At 31.8% G+C, this 25,102-nt stretch overlaps 2 protein-coding genes and 1 long non-coding RNA gene across 10 annotated transcripts; all 3 read left to right on the forward strand.

Annotated features, from left to right (window-relative positions):
• Positions 1 to 731: 731 nt before the first annotated feature.
• Positions 732 to 2,950, forward strand: LOC149989287 (uncharacterized). The gene is made up of 2 exons (XR_016503012.1): positions 732 to 2,155; positions 2,585 to 2,950. It is a non-coding gene; the product is annotated as an uncharacterized LOC149989287 (long non-coding RNA).
• Positions 2,951 to 4,740: 1,790 nt separating this feature from the next.
• LOC112283000 (receptor-like serine/threonine-protein kinase ALE2) lies at positions 4,741 to 14,314 on the forward strand. Of its 8 annotated transcripts, XR_016503010.1 has the most exons (11): positions 4,741 to 5,364; positions 6,617 to 6,860; positions 8,101 to 8,928; positions 9,393 to 9,689; positions 10,119 to 10,502; positions 10,722 to 10,940; positions 11,426 to 11,824; positions 12,305 to 12,551; positions 12,707 to 12,854; positions 12,977 to 13,804; positions 14,000 to 14,314. XR_016503010.1 is itself a non-coding variant. In XM_090250574.1 (10 exons), the coding sequence occupies exons 3-10, from the start codon at positions 8,766 to 8,768 to the stop codon at positions 13,430 to 13,432; spliced, it is 2,313 nt and encodes a 770-aa protein (XP_090106700.1). In that variant the 5' UTR covers positions 4,741 to 5,364; positions 6,602 to 6,860; positions 8,101 to 8,765; the 3' UTR covers positions 13,433 to 14,314. The 8 variants fall into 8 exon arrangements, 7 of the variants coding, with proteins under 7 accessions (XP_090106700.1, XP_090106699.1, XP_024377048.1 ...); XM_090250574.1 differs by having other exon boundaries at positions 6,602 to 6,860; positions 12,977 to 14,314; XM_090250573.1 differs by having other exon boundaries at positions 12,977 to 14,314.
• Positions 14,315 to 22,641: 8,327 nt separating this feature from the next.
• On the forward strand, positions 22,642 to 25,082 carry LOC112282821 (putative serine/threonine-protein kinase WNK7). Its single transcript, XM_090250862.1, has one exon. The coding sequence runs from the start codon at positions 23,417 to 23,419 to the stop codon at positions 23,849 to 23,851; it is 435 nt and encodes a 144-aa protein (XP_090106988.1). The 5' UTR covers positions 22,642 to 23,416; the 3' UTR covers positions 23,852 to 25,082.
• The last annotated feature ends 20 nt before the right edge of the window (positions 25,083 to 25,102 follow it).

Genomic DNA, 25,102 nt, shown 5'->3' on the forward strand with positions numbered 1-25,102 from the left:
CTCACAAATCTTCAGTTGTGGCCCCACATGGCCTCTCTAATATCAACCACAGTTTAGGGTTTCCTCAAACATGAACCAGCTTGAACCCAGTGTTTAATCTCTATCATCGGAATACCTTAAACCTTAAAAGAAAAAAAATGAATCACCACAATGGTTTAATTGAAAAGAAATTAACACAGCAGTTTTTGCATTTGAACCAACACATAGACTTTGCCAAAACTATCTATAAAAACACATTAAACCACCACCTCCATCACATTAAACTACCAACTTCATCCTTGTAAAGTTTGCCAATCATTGGTGAGCCTGGAATGGACTTGGAATCTTTTTACATGAAGAATGATTGTTTCTGGATTTGTGCAATGGTGGTTTAGGGTAAGGTCTACATGTTGGTTCAGGGGTGTGACACAATTTAAGGTATTTTTAGGTTGTGTGTGTAAGAGAGAGCTTAGACTTTTGCTTGTTCAAGTGCTCTATAAAGTCAGCTGTCTGACACACAGCACTGATGGTGTTGCCAAAATTAGAACTGAGTTGAGGAGAGTGCAGAGTTTGAAAGAGTTGTGATCAGATTTTGAGAAGCGGGGTACTGTAGAAAAGAATTACACATCAAAATGTGGTTACCGAAATTGCAAATGAAAACAGAAGTTGGAGAGAGTTGAAGTGTCTGCTAATGCTGTGAAGGCAAATCTTTGCTGCATTAGGATGAAGATGCCTCCAAAAGAAATCTCTCCTTCTAACAGTCTAACCAGAATGCTTACTTAAAAATTTTGCACACATTGTTGGAATTATGCTGTTTGTTAATGAAATGGGTGAAAACTCCTGTTTCAAAATAAATAAACGAAATCAGTAGAAGACTTGGATTTTGATCCTTTTTCTAACAAATAGTGGACAAGTGATGTCTGATGCTAAAGAATCATCGAACAACTCATGGAATCCAAACAAGACAAGTGAGACTTACCGATGATTAAATATAAATCTGTCTTATTACCAAACTATCTATTTGATTAGGGAAAATAAATAAATATGGTTCATAATGCATACAAAAAATAAGGCATCTCAATATGGCATATTTGGCATATAATTATTTTAATAAATGCATAGAGGGCTATAATTCAACAAGATAATTTTCCATGTTTCCTACTTTGGCTACCCTAAGAAACAATAACAATTCCTCACAAATCCTGGAAGTGTAGACACAAGAAAATAAAATAAACTAAAATAAATGAAGGTAAGTGATTTTGATCCTCAACCAAACAAAATCTAAGAATCTTAAATATAGGGGCCGTAGGAAGCATGAACAAAAACATTCTGCCAAAAACATAGTGCCAACATATAAAAGATTTAATGCAGATTGGTTGTTTTTGTATTGTTTATTTGTATGCATCATCTTGACACAATATATATTCATATATATATATATATATATAGTTATTTATTTATGTGAAATACAGAACAACACCTTAGGAAAATGATCTAGACTCGCCTTACATGTTACAATATAATTATGAAAGATCAAACAGTTAAGTAAAAATTAAAAGGAACCAAATCTATACAAAAAAATAAAAATAAAAATAAAAATCATCATTGTTTATTATTGAAATAAGTCATAGATGGCCAAAAAACTACAAGGCTATAGAGACAATATTTTAGTTAGATGGTATACAAATATGCCCCAACAGTGAGATATTAAGACTTTGTTAACATTTTTTCTTCTCACTCCTTAAATCAACCCAATGCTTCTTGGATTAAACAAAGAGAAAGCTATCTGTTACAGTCATGACTGTGGTATCTCTACTCTAAAGAATGTATCCGAAAACAACAGATTTAAAATAAAATAAAAAAAATGAAATAAAGTAAGTAAAAGAGAACAAAGATAAAGTGCTTTTCAAATAGTGTCAGTTGTAAGATATGAACTTGTTCATTCCTTTATGATAATCTGCCTCTTGTGATGCCAAAGGAATGCACAAGTTCATATCAGAGAGAGTTATCACATTTACTACAGTTGTAATTTGCACAAAACAACAGAATCAGCATGTTTGGTGTGGATGGTATTAGCACATTTAGCAAGATTTAATGGAATAGGATTGAACAGAAAAATGCCTCCTCTTGGTCTTTCATAGAGTGTTATTCAGGGAGACAGGAGCTATAAGGATTTGTAAGTAGGTTTGAAGATTTCTTAAAAAGATGAAATAAGTTTTATATATATATATATATATATATATACACACACACACACACACTTGAGTCATAGAATCATTAAGGGAATAAAAAAAATGGATGTGTTTTATGATTATTCGTCATAATATTTTAAAAATTTACCATAAAATTCTGATTACAAAAATTTAAAAATCCATGATTTTATTGTTTCATCTTTGAAACTGTTATGTTTAAAAACATTAGTAATTTAAATATTTCATGGCATGATTATTGATTAATTATTTATTTTTATTCTATCATTATATATCTATATATATACACACACAAAAAATATATACCTTCGTTATTTGATACCTCTAAACTAATATTTCTTGCTTACCTCACAATATTTGCTAATAATATTTGTTTGAAGAGACATTTTTTGCAGATTGTAAACTTCTATCTCTTAACTAATAAATCTTGCAAAATTTATAAAATTTCCATGCACGAAGCTTATAAAATAATTGAGGTACTTGTGTATGAATATATTAAAAAATAATTATGATAACTGGTTGTGGTTTAAAATTTGATTTGAATGACATTTACAGTTATTGGTATATTTATATATGGATATTAATGTTTTATTCATTTATAAAAAAATAGAAAAAAAAATCAAGACTTATTGATCATCATGCAATTTTCTATCAAACTTTTATTTGTATATAATTTACTAAATTAGAATATAGTGTATCAAAAAGACATAAAAATATTGATAATTCAGAAAATTAATTTTCATTGTTTATTTATTTATTTATTTTCCTTTAAGTTTTGTGGTGAATAAAGGTTAAACACATGCATGGCTAATTTATATTATTTGATCTTATTCAAGTTTTTAGAATAGATCCATTGAAAATATCTATTAATAATGTGTAAAATTATTTGTCAATTGTCATTGAATTAATTGCATCATCAATATGTTGTTGTATGTTTTAACATAGAACAACAAAATGAATGGATTCATTGCAACTTTTCACATTCCCATTGCTTTGCATTGAATTTATCAATTCTCTTTTTTCTTTTTCTAATTTGTATAAAAGAACCAAATACATTATAGTATAAAAATGTAACTATGTATCCATTAAATAATCACTTCTTATAGAATTGCAATTCAAGCAACTTTTCTTTCTCCATTTGTCATAGGATTTGAACCTAATTGGATGATCATGGTTTTTTTTTTTCAATCTTTTTTTAATTATTTATCATTGATTTCATATACATGCACACCTCTATAATAAAGAAATAGCACACGTTTCCTTCTAAATATGCAACGTCCTTGAGCTGAGTTCACAATTGGCTATATGGATGACATCCAAAGCGGACTTATGAAATTCATCCACAAAGATGGATGAAATCAGAGACATGAGCAGCAATGTTAACACAGGAGGATCATTGTGAAGCCCTTATGTAGTAGTATCTGGAATGGAATGTTCAGGGCAAGTTCACATTACTTTGTCGTTGGTGTTGCAACATTAAATAAATAAATTGTTAAATAAATAAATTGTTAAATAAATAAATGAAAACATGTATGTATAACCTTCCAAATACAAATAATACATGATGGATGATATGTAACAAAATATGATACGCATTGTATCCAAGAATATTGGCTATGCTATCATGTAATGGCTTATTTACTAACTGTGAATTCAATAATTGTGTTTTTCCTTTGTGCTCGTTATGAGCAATCACATAAATCAGAGCTGCATGTTAAATATATCATCAGTTATCAAGTAAAATATAGCTTGAATTAGAAGAATATATTTTATTACTATTATACAATGTTTGCAAAGCTTAGAATCCTGATATAACCGTTGTTTGTTTTTATCCCTCACACGAATAGGAAAGTAGATTAAGTGGAAAATATTCAAAATCTACATCTTACTATATTCCAATCGATGGCACAAGCTGTGTTGCCAACAAGTAACGGCTAATTTAAAGAAGAATATCCCATCCCAAAACTTTCATAATGTTCTTGCTATGGTGCTTCAAGTGTACAGAATTTTTTTTTAAAAAATAAGAGTTATGAATATTCGAGGTTGCTATAAGCTTAGGAGCTGAGCTGGCATTCAACTAATTCCTCCAACAAGTAGGTGGGGTTCAGTAACAACGAGTATCATGTTTATTTACCCTAATAAATTAGTCTATGCGATTATCTTTCATGTTTTTATACCCTTAGTAAAACAGTAGACCCGGCACGAAAGGTAAAAAATTAGGAAGTACAGTATCTCCACTTCAATGTCCCAAATACTAGGGACAAGTTTCACCAGACCTTCAAGCCGAACCGGATTGTACTCAAAAGGACCATGATAGCAAGAACCTGGCAAGACTATTTATATACATATATTGTATAATATAATAGCACGGGACAGCAAGAGGTCTGGGGTCGGGGCAGCACAGGATTAGGGGGAGCAAGTCAGACCCGCGGTACAATAGTAACGAGTCATACCGGGGGTCCGAGGTGTCCAACGCATGTCAAGGGCCTACAACCGTAGAGGTGGGTACATGAGGGTCGGGGCCAACAGAGTGGGAGTTAAGGGCGGACGGAGACGAGAGCTCAAGTATTAGAATAGTAGAGTTGGAAATGGGATTGAAATAGTCTGGCTGGGTGTAATAATGCTGGCTAAACAAGTGTATGGGAGAGGTAACGCCGGGTAGAGTCATGGCGTTGTAGCCGGCGTTGACGTGTCCAGTCACGTCATTCATTGCGGGTGTCCTCTCTCCCTCTTTGCTGCGATGTGATTCCGAAGAAGGAACTCAGGCTTCCAGTTGCTGTTCCCCGTTGCCTTCTTCACCTTCTCAATCCCAACGCCATCGCTCGGGGACTCCTCCTCTCGCCGTAGAATTGCGCCCCGTCGCTGTGGAGATCATTTTCTTGCTTAGGGCGGAGGAGAATCCGAGCACCTGATTACTGGTTCACAAGTTTTTTTTTTTTTTTTTTTTTTTTTTTTGAGGTAGTAATGGTATTGGTAGAGCAGGAGGAGTGAGAGAGCGAGGGGAAGGGGGAGACGGGGACATTGGTGTAGTAGTGTGGAGTGTGAGGTGAGGGTTGAGGTTGCGGTGTTGCGTAAGAGTGTTGTGTCATCGATGGTGGTGACGGATTGGAGCGTCAGACAGGTGTTGAGCCAATTGTGAATAGCGTTTTGTTTGAGGCCAGGCGACCTAGGAGAGGTATTTTTTTATATACATTAATTTAATTGTGTATTCACAGTGTGGTTTATTCTGTTAGTATTGCTTCATTTTGCGGTGGTGTTTGATTCAAGTCAGAGCCAGAGCTACGCGGCGCTGGTCACGTTGATCCCCGTGGATGTGGAAATTCTTGATTGGTTTGGTGAAGACCTAGTTACGTTTCAACTATTTTGTTTTAGTTTCGATTCGAATTGAGTGTAGTGAAAAGCTGCTCCGTGACTGCATTGTTACGCGACAAATTGTTCGTTGTTACGTCGGAGGAGGTGATGTTTGTTCTCCGTCTTGAACTGGTTTATGCCTCACTTGATCGGTGTTCTTTTCCGGACATGTTTTTGCTGATCAACTAGATGTTCCTCAACAGTCGTATCTGTCATTGCATTGACCTGGTGTTATAGGCCAGAAGTATTTCATTGTTTGAATGACTCATTTATCTGCGTATTTTTCTTACTCGAGGGCTTAGTTCATTCTGTTTCCTCCGAACTAATCATGCTAGCTGTTATCTTTGTTCGATTCTCTCTAATATTACGTAGCCAGCACCGCTCTTAATCTACTGGTGTTTGCTATTCAATCCAATGATCACACGCTAATGCCCGGGCACTTGTATCTTACTCTGATTGTCTCGATTACATCTCATGATTTTGTCTTTACTTTTGCTGGACTCTTATTCTTTTCAGCTTGAAAACGCCTGGGAGTTTACAAACTTAGTCTATCGCTTTTTACGCAGTACGGAATCAGGATGGACAATCTTGATAATCTGCGTGTCGAACCTAGTTTAATTTGAACCACCTTGCAATCGGAGATTATGCATAGTCTTTTGTCTACTATATGTCTACACTCTCAATGTCGAAAGTCTATTGGTATGCTTCCTCTCTCCTGTCAACGTTTTCTTTCAGCATTAAAAGTTAGCGTCTGCGTGCCCTTGATTGCCTTTCCTGCTTGCATTGTTTCTTTGAACAGCCTTTAGCTTATCCTTCTATCCAGCTTCTCTATCTTTAAAGGAAATTATATTACGAGAAGCCTATCAAATCTAGATCCTTCATCTCAAGCTAACCTCGCAAACCTTCTTCATACACGAATGGTACCTCTATTGAACGGGTGAATGGAAGCATGTAGTATTTTGCTGTTGATCTGGCAACGGGCGAGCACAACATGGGAACATCCTGCGTCCTCAGATTGTTACCGTATAAAAGAGGTTGCATCCGCAATGACGCTGTATCAGTCATTTTTTCTGTAGGTGCCAGGTTACTTGGGCTAAGTTTACTGTAAAGGGTTCAACTGCCGAGGCAACAGGAGACTGGTCGAATTGAATGTCCGTTCGCACGCCAATGATCTGGTGGAATGAGCATTAGTGCTTTCTTAGAAGTGATGGCCTCTCTCACCAGGATCTGATATTATTTGGGAAAAGAACGGTTTGTATGGTCAGCCGGCAGTAATCAGAAGCATCACCGGTCATGCCGGACTACATAGATTGGGTGAAGGTACTCACTTCTGTGTGCTGTTCTTACAGCCTCTCTTATCTCCCAATAATTTAACCCCTGGTCCATTGATCATGAATTAGCTAAAATGCTTAACAGCAACCTCAGCAACTCAAAGTGCATACTTCAATCAATTATTGCACTGTTTTACTTGTAGGTGCCATGATCACCTTTATTAACTTTTTGTGATTGTGACTTTATAGTAGGGTGTTGATCCAGAGCAAGGTCTTTCTACGTAGTGGGCTTGCGCGCATGTAGTCTTATGTTTATCTAGTTGAGAAGTAGTAATGGCTGATGCGTGAACCTGGGAGCGTCGGCTGTGTGGGTAGTTTGGATTCTATTATGGACGGTTCTTCCCAGGCCCGTGCCATGTAGTTATGCATCATCTTCTGTCAATGGTCTCATGCGCGCTGAAGTTCTATTGAGTAGTGAATAGCTGCATGTGTTGCTTAAGAACCTGGATGCAGACTTTTCGATAGTATAAATGTCTTGGCAAAGGATGTCATGGCAACGGTTCAAGGCCTAGGAAGATATTGTGAGCAATGTACATGCTAGATCAAGCACGTTCTCGGTACATGATCTCCCACTGTTATTCTGAGTGAATTTTCCCTACTGTAAGACGTAATTCTTTGGCATGTTGTAGAATGCGCCTTGAGAACTAACTGCGCTTAGACGACTGCCAATTTGCGTATTGTATAGGTCTGCGTAGGAGCTTTACAATCAACCGGACACGCAATTATTTTCTATTAATTCTTCTCGTGATTGTGAACTGTCAGATAGGATAAGGTTTTGGTAAGTTTGCAGGGTTCACGACATGGGTTGTGTCTGCTATCAAAACGCATTTTTATCAGTAGCAGGATTGTTGAATGTACGTAATATGACTGCTGGGCTCTCTGTTGCCGTCATTAGCTATTCTGCACGTTCTAATTGGTAAGGTGGACGACGCGCACATTCAAATGGTTGTTTTAAAGACTTTGATCAAAAACTTTGGGGATCTGCTGATTCTCAAACCACTAAGTCTCTTAAGGCTAATTAGAGTTGCTCCGACGGACATGATTCAGATACTTATCTCACATGAAGCTCTCTTTCACCAGAAGGAATGTATGATTTGCTCTATCCTGTGAACCAGTCAATGTACCTCACTTATCTGCATGTACTTTCTCTCGAAATGTTTTCGTCCCAAATGTTTTTGCGATTCTTAGTTTCGTTTAAGCTTATGAATCATGTGCACTGGGATGTGCAGACTATTCGAGATCGCGGCTTGAGCGAGTCTGGAGCCATTTTGGGGACTAATCGATTCTCCAAATTAGTATTTTTAAAGAGATCATGTGGACGTCAGATTGAGTGACTTTGATTCATCACCACAATGCTGTGTGTTATTATAAGATTTGGAAAACGAGCTACAAGAGCCATGAGAGAAGATCGAATCGGAAAACCTCGTCAATCAAGATTCGCAGTTGATAAAAAACAGGAAAGGCTTCCTGGAGGACCAGCGCTGAAGAAACTGGAAGTCCCACTTCACTTTTGATATCTTCTTTTCCGAAGGCCTATATTAGATCTTCGTATCATTGCCTATGGTCAACGCCCCAGACAGGTTTAGCAGGCTGAGTGGCTTTTCAATGCTCAAAAGACATAGAAAGAGGCTGAAGGACGCTGATGTTTGGTATTTCAACCCACTGTCCTCCGACATGCACACTGCATTACTGCTTGCAGATGATAGAACCTTTTGTTGGGGATTTCTTGTTCCAATTAACTGTAGAGACTTGAAGAGGGATGATTTGGTGTGCAAGGGACAAGGTGGCCTACGATCAACACACAAAGCTGACAAAGCGCTAGATCGACTGACGTCAGATATGCTAACCTGCGAAGGAATAGATCGATGAAAGTGATGGCGTGGGACCGACACCAATGACACACCTGGTTAAACAAAATTCTTGTAGATTAATTTTGTTTAGTTATTCAACAACTATGCCTTGGTGGCCTCCGCAAGTTTTGATCGTAGGGTTATGTACCCTCTGCTTCTTCGTTTGGCCTCTGGAGGTCTGCGGTGGGCGGCAGCCATCACTCCCTGGTATGTTAGTCGACCAGGTTAAGATCTTGTTGGATATTCACTTGCGTTTGCTTCTTTTGGTATATTAATCATCAACACAAATCTTCTTCGCAGTTATGGAAGCATCTAGACGGTGTCTAAGTGGTTCAGAGTACGTAAAAATCTTGTTCTTGAGATGTTCCGTATGTTAGGCCTTGAAGGGACAGCCTGGAAAAACGGAGAAAGTTGACCCAATCTTTTACTTTCTTAGAATTTTTATGGTATATCATGAATTTCCTAGCGGCGGCACCACTCAATAATACCTCGGCATCTTTTAGTTTGTTTTTTGCTTCGGAATTCGCGATTCTTACTTAATCTGTGAGCTGTGCATTCTTGGTAGAACTCGGAACTGTGTTATCTAAAACAATCATGCTCTATGGGGGACTTAGCATTTGTATTTGCACCTCAGAGGCGGCTGCTTTCCAGTATGATTAACCCTGCTTCAGCTTCTCCAGAATTGCTGGCACCAACACCAACACATGTCTTCCACACAGACCCTGTTCCACACTCCGCGGCTGTCCCAGGACCTTATACATACAGCCAGAATGTTCAAGCAGTCTCACCCTCGCTTGTGCTTTCGTCTCGCGTTCCTAAGCCTGCGCCATCCCCGCTGAACCCACCTCCCAGTCCCAGTGTTAGTTCGCCAGTACTATTCCCAACATCAGCACCAACAGGTTTCCAGGATGGGCCGGGACTGGCACCGCCGCCATCAAATTCCACTGCTCCTTCTCCCTCTCCCTCTGGTACGCATATTACCTTCTTGTTTGGTTTTTTTTTTACGTGCCTTATCGTGTTCAGAATCTAGAAGAGCCGTGCGTTCCAATCTTATTACGGGGTGGTTTTGAATTTACTCACAGCTATCTAGTCCAGATTACCATGTTCATAGTTTGAAGGAAAGTTGTGACTCTTCTAGAGCTTTTTACTTGAGCACTTGAAAGTCATAATGTTGCCATCAAAGATACCACCCTGGCAAAGTGGTTGTTTGATGTCGGTTGCGAACCAAGGTCGGTGTCATAGCTGCTGTGTATGACTAATAGCTGGCTTACTATGAACCGTGGATGGTCTGGCACTCTGGTGAAGGGTTTTGAAGTGCCTGGGCAACTTTTATAATGAAGTTTCATCTGTACTAGCAACATGTCACTCATGCTTGATAATGCATCCTTGATTTGCAGGTTGCTGTACTGTCAATATGATTGCTAGACCTGGATCAAAGGCTTTAGATTGCGAGTGTGTATATCCAATAAAGATTGTTTTTGAGATGGAGAACGCCTCTAGTGCTTTCACGAACTTGACGTCCCAATTTCAACACGAGCTGGCCTCTCAACTTGGTCTTATAGATATTCAAGTGCAGATTCAGGCATTCCAATTCGGAAACAATTTTTCTCTCAATATGGTCGTCAACATTGGTCCTCTTGTAGGTTTAGCATTTTCCCCTGAAAAGATCGAAAGTACCAATAAGACTCTTAGCTCGCGTTCGGTGAAATTTAGCAGTATCCTGTTCAGCAACTACACTGTCGTGAGTGTCACAGCATTCCTGCCTTCCTTTCCGCCTACTGGTGAGTTTGTGCCTGATGCATATCATACTGAGCTGGTCATGATAGCTTATATAGAACGCTGAATTTTCATTCCCCTTTAGAACGCAATTCAATCCTCAATGCAGTTGAAGCCTTGTCTCCTCTTTTATGCGTGTGTTTGATCTGCACTTAATGGAAAATATTTGTAGTTTCAGGTCTACAGCTGAAAGCTACCTTACTGATATTGATCTGTTGCCGCAGGTAGCTTTGTTCCTATGATATCACCAACATCATCACCTCCTTCTCTGGATGGAAATCCAGCAGCTAATGCAAAGTTACCTTCTTCTGGCTTTCGTTGGCGTCCATGGAAAACAGGTGTAGTTGCAGGTGCTGGCACGCTTTTTCTAATTTTGGTATGTATTACATGGAGGATATTCCGCAGAAAGACAAACGTCAAGGATCCTGAATCTTCCAACAAAGGTATCAATTACTTCAGAATTTTCTTGGTTTTAAGTAGTCATTCTGTTGATCAAATGCTCCTCTTCATTACAGTGTAGTCGATATCTTGATTGCTTGCTGCATATTAGTTCACATGTAGTGTTGCGAGCTATGGCCGTCTTTGAGGGTCACTCACAGAAGTCACACCACTTTCTTTATGCAAGCGCTGTCTCTCGTATTTATTTGAATAGATGTTTTGATTGGACTTTTATCTGTGCTAAAGTATGTTACCTATTCTGGTAGATACATACTTAGCTTAGGTCTTCATTGTCTGTCTCCAATATTTTCGTGATTTTTTATTTTTTATTTTTTATTTCTTTATTTTTTCCCCTAAAGCACGATGGATTTATCTGAAGGTTCTACATGACGTACACTTCATTACTTCTTACGGTACTTGTAAATAGCACATGGGCTACTTTATATCTCAGTTGGAATAGAAATTTAACTTTTGATGGTTCCGGCTGTAGCAGTAAGTGCAGTGCCGAATCCCCCTGGGACTTCGTCAACAAGAATGGTTACGACTCGTGTGAAGTCATTCCCCAGGCCTTCAAATACTAGAGTTTTTTCCTATGAAGAACTGCAGGAGGCAACCAAGAACTTTTCGCTAGAGTGCTTCATAGGAGCAGGAGGTTTTGGAAAAGTTTACAAAGGAGTTTTGAAGGATGGTACAGAAGTGGCCATAAAGAAGCTGACAAGTGGAGGAAACCAAGGGGACAAAGAGTTTATGGTAGAGGTAGAGATGCTAAGTCGACTACATCATCGGCACTTAGTGAAACTGCTGGGGTTTTATTGTTCACTTGAACCTCTTCAACAACTGCTATGTTATGAGCTCATACCGAACGGAAGCCTCGAATCCTGGCTGCATGGTAAGATTATGTTTGCTTTTGATACGTAACTGTTTTGAGCCCTATTACAACAGGACATAGTGTCAGTTGCATTTAGTGAAACGTTATGACTAGCGGCTAATCACTATTCCATACCAGATATGAAAGTCTTCGTCAATTATGTGGAAGATGTATTATATTAAGTTAACCTGAAAAATTATTGAATGGATCTTGATATCGATCCCAAGAATTTTAGAAACATATCAAGTTAATAATTTTGTGATACCTCTGTTTATAAGTTTAAGGGTGTTAATATCTTACTTGTTACAATAATTGTTCAATAAGTTAAAAAGATAATGTTACAAGGGCTGATTAACAAGTCAATGTTTCCCTTTATGCGGGGTTCCAGTTTGGGCAGCTTCTCTGCTGCTGCTTAGAATGGTCTGTCCGTCAAATCAGAAAATGAGACTGGAACGACTGTGTTCGGAGTAGCTCAATAAGTGAAACCTGATGGGTGTGCAGGACCTCTAAGTTTATCACGTGACCCGTTGGATTGGAATATACGCATGAAAATTGCTTTGGGAGCAGCACGGGGGTTGGCTTACTTACATGAAGACTCTCAACCTTGTGTAATACACCGAGATTTCAAGGCCTCTAATATTCTGCTGGAGAACAACTTCAGTCCGAAGGTGGCTGATTTTGGGTTGGCTCGATCTGCCCCAGATGGTCAACAGGACTACGTATCTACCCGCGTGATGGGTACATTTGGGTAATTAATACCTTCCATTCCAACGACTAGCCCTCAAATTGCTCTCTAGTGATCAGTTACCAGATCTTTTATTTGCACAACTTAGTGAAATACATTGCCGGAGTTTAAAGAGAAAATCTGATTCTACTCTCATGCTAACTTTTCTTGTTTGATAGGTACGTGGCACCCGAATATGCTATGACTGGGCACCTGCTGGTGAAAAGTGATGTCTACAGTTTTGGGGTTGTAATGTTGGAGTTATTGTCAGGCAGGAAGCCAGTCGATTATAGCCGGCCTCCGGGGGAAGAAAACATAGTGGCTTGGGTGAGTCTTCTCCTTCAGTCAATGTAGTACTGAATCCAAAGGCCCCTCTTTCTTTCAAGCAACTTTTAGTTTTTTATTGTCTTGAAAAATAATATTAGCTGATTGTCATATCTGATGTGTAGGCTCGACCATTAATTGAAAAGAGAAACAAACTTCACGAGTTAGCGGATCCTCGAATGGGAGGCAATTACCCTCCCGAAGATTTTGCACGTGTTGCTATAATAGCTGGTACTTGTGTAGCTCCTGAATGGAGCGATAGGCCAACAATGGGAGAAGTAGTTCAGCAACTGAAGGCAATCACTGGCAGTCATGTTTATACATTCAGTCGTGATGCCGACAGAAGTATGAGCAGTGAAGGCGAGAGAGAAGGTCTTGTAGAGACTCCTACATCTGGTGCTGCCTCAAATAAAACATTAGCGACCGCGAGACATGCACACAGGTCAACAGTAACCACGTTTGGATCTGATGGCTCATCCTCTATGTTCTCCTCCGGGCCCTTTTCGGGTCTTATTGGAATTGAGAATGATCCCTTGACGAGAACTTCTATAATATCCGAAGATCTACAAGAAGGTAGGTAATGAAGTTGTCAATTTTATCTGGTGCTCGGTTGGCCTGAGAACCAGACAAACTCCCGCTACTAATGGTAGTGACGAAGATGACATACTTGATGCAGTAAGAACAGCTTCAAGGTTTTGAGACCGGACCTGAAGTCAGCATCATATTAATCTCTTCAATTGGGGACCTGGACTTCTGCTTTCATGCATAAAGTCAATCAACATGCGCACCTTGATGGCAACTGACCTGAGGTGAGAGGAAGCTGCTGATCATCTACAGAAAACATTGAAGATTGAACAAGATTACGAAAGGGCGGAACTTCTTGTTTTAGTATTGCAGCTGCCTTAACAACGAACGGTTTTTTGAATCCTACAACTTGCTGCTGAAGTTTGCTGGTTATCTCCCGCCCTTGTACTCATTTCCCTTTTCTTCTGTCAAAACATGATAAATAACTTTTTAAAAACGTTAAGCTAAGAATTTAGCTCCAAAGGGATGGGACAGGTGTCTTGTAGTGAAATACCAGAATATTGAATTTGTCCTCCTGTCTGCTACACTGAGCATGACGGAGTAATGGTGTGCTCCTGATCCAGGCTGTGAGGCTGGGGATATTCTCAAGCGTTTCTGTTCACTCGCCTGAGAGGCTCAGGCTTGCAGGACTGCTTGGTGTAAAGTATCTTGTATCACAATGTTGGTCTTCCGAAGAATGCTTTCTCACAACAGTAGTAAGATTTTTGCGCCAAGAGCTTACTGATTCGAAACGCTGAGATAGTTAGAATTTTCCGAAATGACCTCGTTTGTTCCAATTGTGGCGAGGCGCAGCAATTATGAAATCTCGCACTAATTCCGATTGTGATTCGGTCATGTATGTGCACAACCTTTTCGAACCAATAAATGCAATTTCATTATACCGAAGAGTACTATACAAATGAATGTGGATTTCATGTTTCTTATTAATATTTGTAATGTGCTGCATGAATAAATATAAGGACCCAATGCTGACACTAAAACATTTAACATTCATACAGTAATAATAAACAACACCCATATTTTACACACAAAAACATAGCACTTGATTTTAATTCAAGGAGTGCTTATGTTTGTAAACAATGGAGAGGCCACTATTTTCAAAGAATCCATAACTTTCGATTTTTTTAAGTTTTAAGTTAAGGTGAAATTATTAAGTTTCATTTGTTTTTTGTCAATCCTAGATATGTACAACTTGTAAAATCATATCTATACAACATAGTAATGGATTACACATATAAAAAAAATAGATTTAAAATGCCTTTGTTGCATGTCATGGATGTCATAAGTTTCAACATGTCTTTTATATTTGAAATTGCATTATTCTAAGAAGAAATCCAACCATTCTTTTGCTAAACATTGATGCAACTTATTCAATTATATAGAAAATTGCATTCCATCAACATTGATACTAATAAGGATTTGGCACTAATAAATGCTACTAAAAATATTTTTTCCACATCCATAGTATTACTTTGTGTTGATACATTTAGCAAAATATGTTAGCAAACAATAAGAAGTATTTTCCATTCAAAGTAGATGGTGGTTGATCCCACTTGGTTGGGCCAAGGTGATAAATTTCTCTTCAGAAAAGGTTGTTGATATGGAGTGGATGAATTTATATCCCAAGTTTGCTTGTGCTCTTACAAATAAAACTATTGCATATCTTCAAAAATCATGTATTCTTCAAAAATAGTAATTTGTAAAATCTTGAATAAATTATACTCTCTATCTCAGCTGCATGACCACATTGTATGTAGAAGTTCAACATTCTACCTTGCACCCATACAAAGTTTGGAGTAATAGATAGTCCTCCACTTCTTAAAAATAAATCTACTCATCTTAAACCAGGTTGCAAAGCTGATTGCAACTTTCATAAAATATACAAAGACAAGTGTTTTTTTATTTTATTTTATTTTTATTTTTATTTTTTTATTTTCTATTGTTTCTATGATTATAACCATGAAGAAAATAAACTAACTAATTTTTTATTTGTTACAAAAAGAATAGAAAAGAATTGAATCTAGTGTTGATTTATTTTTTAATGATGGCTTGAATGAGTGAGTTAATTTAGTAACTCTTTGAGTTAATTTAAAATTCTTCTAAATAAATTTTTACAAGCATCTTCAATTTTATTGTTTAGAAAATAAAATAACAAGGTCTAATTTTAAGGATGCAAATTTTCTGAAATTTTAAAGAATATATTTATTTTAAAATTATTTTTAAATTTTATTTATATCACAATAATAAAATCACATCTAAAAAAACCATTACAAAAATAAAAAAAGTCATAGAGATTATTCTACTTTTAAAAATAATTTTTTAATAATAAATTAAAAAAATATCATATAAGATTTAAAAAGTAATATAAGAAATAAAATATTAAATAAATTTAAAATAAAATAATTAAAAATAATCTAATTTTAAAAAATATATTTAATTACTTTTAAAGATAAAAAAGTTGAAGATTTTTTTTTAAAAAATAATTTATATATATTAATAAGAAATAAATTAGATTTTTTACATTATAAATTTTAAGATCAAAATATTTGTTATTTTTTGTTGCACTAATCTAAATTTTATAATAATAAAGATTTATATGTTTTAAAGGCCATTCTATTTTCTTCTATATGTTATTGATATTAAGGACATGAATCTTGAAGAATTAAAAGATCAAGACATTCTTGTGGTACTCAAAAAGATTAGATAATTAATCAAAGATGATACAATATTAAACTAGAATGGCTATTGCCAAAGACAAAAATACTAAAAAGTCTTGAAAACAAGACTAAGGACTAGAAAGGCATTGACAAGAGTGAAGAAGGCTTCACACTTGCTTCTATGTATACTCTTAACTAGGAGCTATGTGGCATTGTCCTATAGGACCTCCAAAACGTGTTGACTTTGCAAGATATGTATCTTAACTTGTAAAGCAAGTTTTTTATATGTGCCCTACATAGTTAGCTTATTTTGCAAGCTACCAACACGTGGTTAACTTATTGACCAAGTTTTTAACCTACCAATCAACTACAAACACATGTAAAGTCAAAGCAATGTCTATGAAGCTTCTAAGATGCTTTTCTAGAAAATATTATGAAATAAATCTACTTCTATCTATTTCTATTTAATCATATAGTTAAATATTGGAATAAATATGCATGTTTGTAATAATTGATAATAGAAATGTGCATCAAAAAACCAATAGTTAGATTTGAACAAAAGACCACTTGTTTCTTTTACAGGAACCTTATCCACTTTCTTCTATTAAAACTATATTTCTATAAATATTTCATCATCTCCCATTTTGCATTCAAAAATGTTTTATAATCTATATGATTTTTGTAAATTTTCTTTCTATGAAATTTTAATTCATTTAAAATAGTTTTCATGCATTTTTATTTTTATATTATATTTATGTTATTAATATTTTATTAAATATATTCAATTACATGATTAAATTTAAAAATAAAATAGTGATATCAATATGTAAATTTAATATATCATAAAATTTATCTAAGAATAAATATATTTTTTTATTAAAATTAATAAATTAATAAAAATTTCAAGAAAATTATAAAATTAAATTGGTATTAAATTTTCAAATATTTTAATCAGATGAATATTTGTAATTTTAAAAGCATGTTTATAAAAACATTTACAAAATATTTATTACAACTAAAAGGATGACCACCTATAGAAAATGACAAGAGTCATTTTAAGTAGGACATCTTATTGAGAGTAAATTATAAAAATTAAAAATTGAAAGTGAATAATAAAAAATCATCTAATTGGAATTTACTTCAAGGAAAATTTGAATAAATAGTTAAAGGTTTGAACTTTACCAAGGTTAATAAAATGGTGTGTAGAATATCTTGGAGGGGTCATGAAGCATTAGTATGATCTTCTTACTTAAATATAAGATGTTACAACCTATATAGGATATAATACCTTATTTTCTATCATTGTTAATAGCAGCATTGGCTACTATAATTTCTATTAGTTAAACATCTTTTTTGTAATTTTAATTTCATCATAGTATTTTAAAATATTCAATCTTTTTAAGAATATTCTAAAGCCTTTAAACCTTGCTCTAATTTCTTATATTAGCCTTTTAAAATAATAAATTAATTTTTAATAAATTCTTATAAGCTTTTAATTTTTTTAATTTTTTTAATTATAATTCCAAATAAATTAAAAAATCTTATAATATTTTTAAGATGCTCATATTTTTAAGATAATAATATTTTTTGAAACTTTAATTTAAAATTAATTAATTTTAACTTAATTATATTTTATTACAAAAATATAAATATAAATTAATTAGAAATTTTATTTTATACATAAATAATTAAAAAGTCAAAAATTCTTTTTCATGTATTTTCTATCTATTTTTATTAAATTAAATTTTTATTTATAAAGTTTTAATAAAAAATACATATGATTAGAAAATCATTTAAAATATTGATCTTTAAAACTAAATACAAATAATCACAATCACAAGAAAGTATTAAAGCAACTAGAATAATTGCTTTTTAGACTTACTAACTATAGACGTTATACTTAAGATAACACTAATTTTCATAGTATCCTAGGATAATATACCTTTTAAAAAATTCTATATAGTAAATAATACTAGATTTTATAGCACCAAGTGGTTAAAATTCAATAAATAAAAGAACTAGTTGTTGAAAGAAGTTTACTTGGTGCCAAAAGTCAAGATTCTTCTAAACTACAATTTGTATCTATTAGTATAAACAATAATTTTTTTAGATTTTAGATTTGAATGTATAGACTATTAATTCAATGCTTTTAGATTAAATTCTATTTTTTTTTAAAATTTCCTATTTGATAATTTGCCTCTCTCTCTTTAAACTCAGTTGAATTTGATTAAATTCTATTAACAAGAAAAAATTTAATTAAATTCTTAACAAGACTCATATAATTTATGAAACCTTCTAAATTCTCATAAGTAATTAGATGATCAAATAGACTATCTAATGTTAATATTTTTGTATCTAAACAACTTAAGACATTGTTTTTAAGAAAATCTACTAATTAAGATATATTGGTAGAACTCACAATTATAAAGACTTCTTTTTACTTCTATTTATTTTTATTTTTATAACTTTCTTGCTATTATGAGTAAGAATATTTTTAGAATTATAAGAAATATTTTATTTTGGAATAAAATTATATATGTAGATATAATTATTTAATGATATTTGATAGGTTTCAATATCCATTTATAAAAAAAATCTTAATTATAATTTTTTTATTTTTTAGTAATATTTAGATTAGATTAAAATCATTTTAATATAAAAGATGGTTTTTAAAAATATACTTTTTACAACCACAATTTTTATTCAAATTATTAAATTTTAATAGAATGCAACTTCTATTAAGACCATTAGATTAGTATCACATATTTTACGCTATTCCTATTATATTTCTTCTATATACTTAAGAAGTTTTTAAAAAAATGTTAAGTAAAAATGAAAACATGTTATAGTAAAAATTGTATCAATGTAGCTTGGACTTCTATTATAAGTTTAAGTAGAAGAAATTTTAATAGCTAGACTTCTTAATCTATCCATTAACTTCTATTGAAACTTAATAGATAGCTTTATTTTGACATTTTTTAGTAATATATAAAAATCTAACTAATTCTAAATTATCAATTTTATATATATATATATATAGTCAAATATTTTTTGATTGTATCAATAAATTAAAATTACATTCAACATGAATCTTTTAATTAGATACATCTATTTTCTTATTAAAAAAACCAAAGATTAAATACATATTACAAGAAAAAAAATCTAAACTAAGAAAATAGATTTATCATTGTTTAATTTTTTATCAAGTGAATGTATTTTAACATAAAACATATGAAATATATAACATAAACAAAAAAATATAATAATATCTAATATCTATATTATATGAAATATATAATATAAAATAAAAATAAAGAAATTTATTCTATATTTATTAAAAAAAGATATTGATACAAAAATTGATTCTATTTGATCAATATCAACTATTTACATATTATTTTTTACTACAATTGATATTCTTTTATCTAATATAAGTTCAAAAATAACTTAAATATTTTAATTATTACTAATATTTTTAACATATCTCTTATATTCTTTTTTGTGTCTAATTTCTCTAAGTAAACCTTATTATTAACAATAAAATCTTATATGTAATGATGTCTAATATCTATATTATTTTTTTTAGAATGATATATTTAATATATATTTTTGATCATTGCAATGAGGTAAAGTCTAAAATTATATCAAAATAAATATATTAAATATATTTAATAATACTATTAATATTAAAAATATTTTTGTAAAGACAATATACTTTTTTTTGTGATTGAAAATATTATTGAGAATTATAAAATAGACCTCTAACTTATACATCCACCAAAAATTGTAAAGTCATAATATATAGTACATCTTCTTTTATATAAGTCTTAAATCAAATCAATATTAACAAAGCTTTTGACATTTTTTTTTTATTTTTTTTTCTCAAGTTTTATATTAACATATTTCAAATATTTATAATCTATTTAAGATGGCAAGGTATCTATTTCACTACTATCTAATGGTTTTTAAAAAACTTTATATTACATCTAATAATTATATTAATATAATATAAGATGTTAGTTATATTATAGAGTATTGTATATATCCAAGTATTTATTACACTTATATATAAAATACTAGATATATAATTAAATTTTTTTATCCATATTTCTTATATATCAAATTAAATATGTGATTAACTAGAATATTAAGAAATAAACATATTAGTTTTAATTATTATTTTTTAATGCCAAAGTGTATCAATCTTTTTTTAAAAGTATTCTCCATGTTCTCCATATGATACCTAAATTCTATGTCATGCATGATCTACATGGATATAAATTTCTAATGTACTTTAAAAAAATCTTAAATATTTTATATAATATTCTCTACTTAAGTTCGTCTTTAATCTATTTTTAAGAATATTTTTCTTTGTTGCAACCAATATACCATCAATATACAATAAAAATATAACATATTTATATGAATTATCATTTCTTAATTTTTGAAATATAAAATAAAAAATTAATTTAAATAATATCCTTAGTTTACCATAAATTCTCAAATTACTTAAATCATTGCTCATAACTTTGCTGTAATGTATAAAATGGCTTTTTAAACCTAAATATATAATTTTTTTAGGTCTTTTACAATATTTGGTATAATTTATGTAATTTTTATCTTTTATTTTTTATAATTAAAATAATAAATATAATAAAAATATTATCTAACTACTATATTTTAAAATTACATTATACAATAATTACTAACAAATATATAAACAAAAATAATCTTTATTATAAGTAAAATTATTTTATTGAAGATTTTTTATTTTTTTGTATATATATATATATATATATATATATATATATTTTAAGAATACATATTTTTTTTACAACTACTTATTCTCAAATTTTATTTGTTTATTTATTTGCAAGGTTATATTAAGTAACGACTTTAATTTTCAGGTGTAGTTCTTATAAAAAAAACTCTATTTCTTTATTTTTCATTGTCTTTTGATTAAATTAATTTTATTGCATGTAAATTATTATAATCTAAAGGAAATATAAATTTAAATAATTAAAAAAAATTGTTATACTTATATAGCCAACTTTGTTAAGAAGTTTTTCTATGACTTCTACTACTTCAAACTTAATCTGTTTTATTATTAACTATCTCAAATGTATTAGAATCTAAGATTTTCTAAAAAATATGTAAGGATTTAAATGTATCATTTTTTTAGTTTAAAAAAATCAAATAATTTTTTTTTTCTTCTTCTTAAATGAATCATTATGTTTTAGCATATAAGCTTTAGTAAATTGTACGTCTTTACTTAGCATGATCTTAATTGAATTATTATTTGACCTTTTGTATCATTTTACAATATATTTATTTTCTAAAAAGATACAGAAGTATTTCTTTTAATCTAAATTTTAACTTTTTATCAATCGAATCTAAATATAAATTAGATATTTAAAAATTATAAGCCTAAAATATTTTACAAGTCTACTACTCTATATTTCTATTGATGTCTATTCTCAATCATTATTATATATATCTATATATATATATATATATACACACACAAAGACACTAGCAATATTTTTAGATTTAATCTTAAAACTGAGTTTCAACTTAATATTGCTTCTAATATTTTAAGTTCTCTTATATTTTTTGTAGAGTGCTTAGAATAAAAGAATGATTTATAATTAATTTAAATATTTATATTTATGTATGTTTCAATTATTTATACTTAATCTTATTGCCAGATTTTGAACACTTCATCTTTCTTCTAATTTTACAGCTATTAGTCTTTTGTATGTTTTTCAAATAGCAAATTGAAATACTTTTTATTTTTAAAAATACGTATTTTTATTATTTATTATATATTTTATTTTGTAAAGAAAAAATAGTGCAAAAGTTTTTAAAGCAAGAAATATAGGTTATAAGATAATTGAGTATATTTAGTCTAGACTATATTTACTATAATTAATTAAAATATCAAATCTTTATAAATATCTGGTATTTTAAAAATTCTACTTTGCAAGAATGTATAATTTTAAAATTTTAATATTATATAATTCTTTAAGTCCTTAATCATTTGTGTGTCTAAGTTGTATATGCAATAATTAAATTATGTCTATTTATTTATTTATTTATTATTTTTTCAACAGATATAAGAACACGAGTTATCAAATATCTTTTAAAAGCTCATATAAGTTTTCAATTTTACTATTCTTTAATTGTAAATTTTTTCAAAAAACTTTTAAATCTTTCACTTTAACTTTTTAATTATAACAAATAATATCTATTACATCTACAAAGACAAAATTACTTGTAATTTAAGAATATAAAATATATTATTTAATACTTTCAAAGTAATATTAAAAATTTAAATGCAAATTTTATCAAATTTTATTCTTTTTTAGGTCATATTTGTTTCCATTAATATAATTAATTTGTTACATAATATATAAGTAAAAGACCAATTATTTTAAAACATACATAATATAGTTTATTTTTTATTTTTTAAATTTTTTATTTAAAAAATATAATTATTATTTTAGATATATTTGATTTATCAAATTTTTTATATTAATATTATTTTATTTTTGTTTATATTTTTAGTATTAATATCCTACTTATAATATTATACTAGATTTTATTGCAAAACTTAATTAATCTTAATTTTAATCTTTTTAAAGTTAATCTCCTTGTAATCCTTTTCACCTTTTTCAAAAATTTGTACAATTCTTAACGTAAAAACATGATTTTTACCTTTAATTGCCACAACCTATAATTTGTCCTTTTGACAATTTTTCCTACTTCAAAATTTGTAACTTAATATGTTACATGCCATAGTTTACCTCAACCACACTCTAATATTAGTTTTTGAGTGATTAGTTATAAAATCATTTTCTTATAGAAAATTAAAAGTTACTAACTATATTGTATATAGTTAGTAAATTAAAAGTTATTAAAATTGTGGTTCTATTAATATAATTGTTCAAGCAACTAATTTTCTTGAAGTTTGTTTATGACATATTGTAATTGTTCATTTAATAAGCATAGTACCATGCTACAAGGATATTGTTGTTGCTCCCATAGCCAAAGAAATTTTACAAAAAAATGTCTTTTTTTATAAAAATCAAAATTGAATCAATGCAGCTCCTCAGTTACGAAGAGGTCTTGGGGAGGGGCTCCATCAAGGTGGTGTATAATGCATTCGACAAGGAGCAAGGCTCTAAGGTGTCTTGGAATCATGTCGCTCTCGGTGCTGACGCCAACCCATGGCAGGTGCACGACCTTAAGTGCAAAATGCTGCAGACACTGCAGCACTCAAAAATAATCAGCTGCAAAGCGGTCTAGGCCGACAACCCGAACATGAATGTGAACATCACGGAGCTGTTCAGTTCTGGAACCCTGGCAGATTACTACAAGCTGTATGGGAAGCATTTGAAAATCAACACGTTGAAGAGCTGGGTGAAGCAAATCCAGAGTGAGCTGGAGTATCTGCACACCTGGAAGCCGCCCATAGTCCACCGAGATATCAAATGTGACAACATCTTCATAAATGGAAACACGGGCGAGGTAAAAATTGGGGATATGGGGTTCGTCAAAGAAATAAGAGAGGTGAGGCTGGACATGGTCGTGGGAACGCCGGAGTTCATGGCGCCAAAGCTTTTGGACCTGGACTACAACCAACTAGTGGACGTGTATGCATTGGGCATGAGCGTGCTGGAGATGTTAACTAGGGAGTACCCGTACGAGGAGTGCAAGAACATGCGCGAGATCTTCATGAAAGTTAAGGCTGGGTAGTATCCAAACTCGCTGCAGAAGATCAACAACCCCGAGGCACGAGCATTCATCATGAAATGCTTGGCTCTTGAATCTAAGAGGCCCTCAGTGCGGGACCTGAGGTGGGATCCTTTCCTAGTCTCGTCTACGATATGTTTGAGTTCCTCATCTACATCCTTTGCGCATCATTCCTTTGGCAACGCTGAATCATCCGATGGCGCGCAAAATTCTAGTTCTAGTTCTAGTTCAGGCAGAGGAGCTGTAACTTTGCTCCTAGTTTGCTCTGCAACATTGTCATTTGAGCACATTTCAATAAATGCGCTCTTCTTTTTATCGTCTCACTATGAATCCACCCACTTGCTCCTCATTGTTTGTGTCTGATGTGGAACTTTTGGTGTCTTGAGATGAGGTTTTGCTGTCCAGTTTGGGTGCATGAATGAATGCGTTCACTTCAATTGTTTCACGTTTTCATGGTGTCCCTATGAATGAATTATTGTAGATTTTACAATTGTAAAGAGTTTGAAGAAAGCACAACACTAGAGTGAAATTCTTGAAATGTATGATTTTATATTTTTGGTGATTCTATTGTTGATGTCATCTTTAAAGGAATGCTGCTAGTTGAAGCTTTAAGTACTGTTCAAGTGGGTGATTCAGTTTCAAATCTGAAGTTTGATTTTTCTAAGGGGTGTCTGTTAAATTATTGTAAAATCATTTTAGGTTTTTAAGTTGGAAAAAATAAAAGTAAAATTCATCTTTATTACTTTGAATGATTTTATTATATTTTTAGAATTCATAAAAATCAGAACTTGAGAGGATCAAGTTTTAATAAGATACAGATAGATTTATAATATTTTGATTTTGATTTTGATATATATATTTTTTTATATATCATACGACTAGTTTATAATAAATCTTTTTTTGCACAAAGTCCTTTCTTCTAAATTTTATGATCAATTTTGGTTGGTTAAAATGTTTTTGAACATGAAAATCAATAAAGTCATTTGTATTGAATGACAATAATGTTAAAAATACTTTGGTGTATAAATTTATATAAAATCGGTTGAAGTTTTCTTCTAAATCTTTATTATATTCTAATTTCATTTTTACTCTTCAAATATATAAGCAAAGTAAAACACCTAAAGATTTTCTTTAATAAAAATAAAAATTTATAAATCAAATGAAGTGGTCAATGGCTTTTATAATTTAAACTATGTAAATTTGTAAAAAAATAAAAATAAAAAAATAAAAAAAATCTTAATATACCATGTCTAA

This window comes from Physcomitrium patens, chromosome 5, assembly GCF_059467195.1.
Source record: "Physcomitrium patens ecotype Gransden chromosome 5, ASM5946719v1, whole genome shotgun sequence".
NCBI classification, from domain to species: Eukaryota; Viridiplantae; Streptophyta; class Bryopsida; order Funariales; family Funariaceae; genus Physcomitrium; species Physcomitrium patens.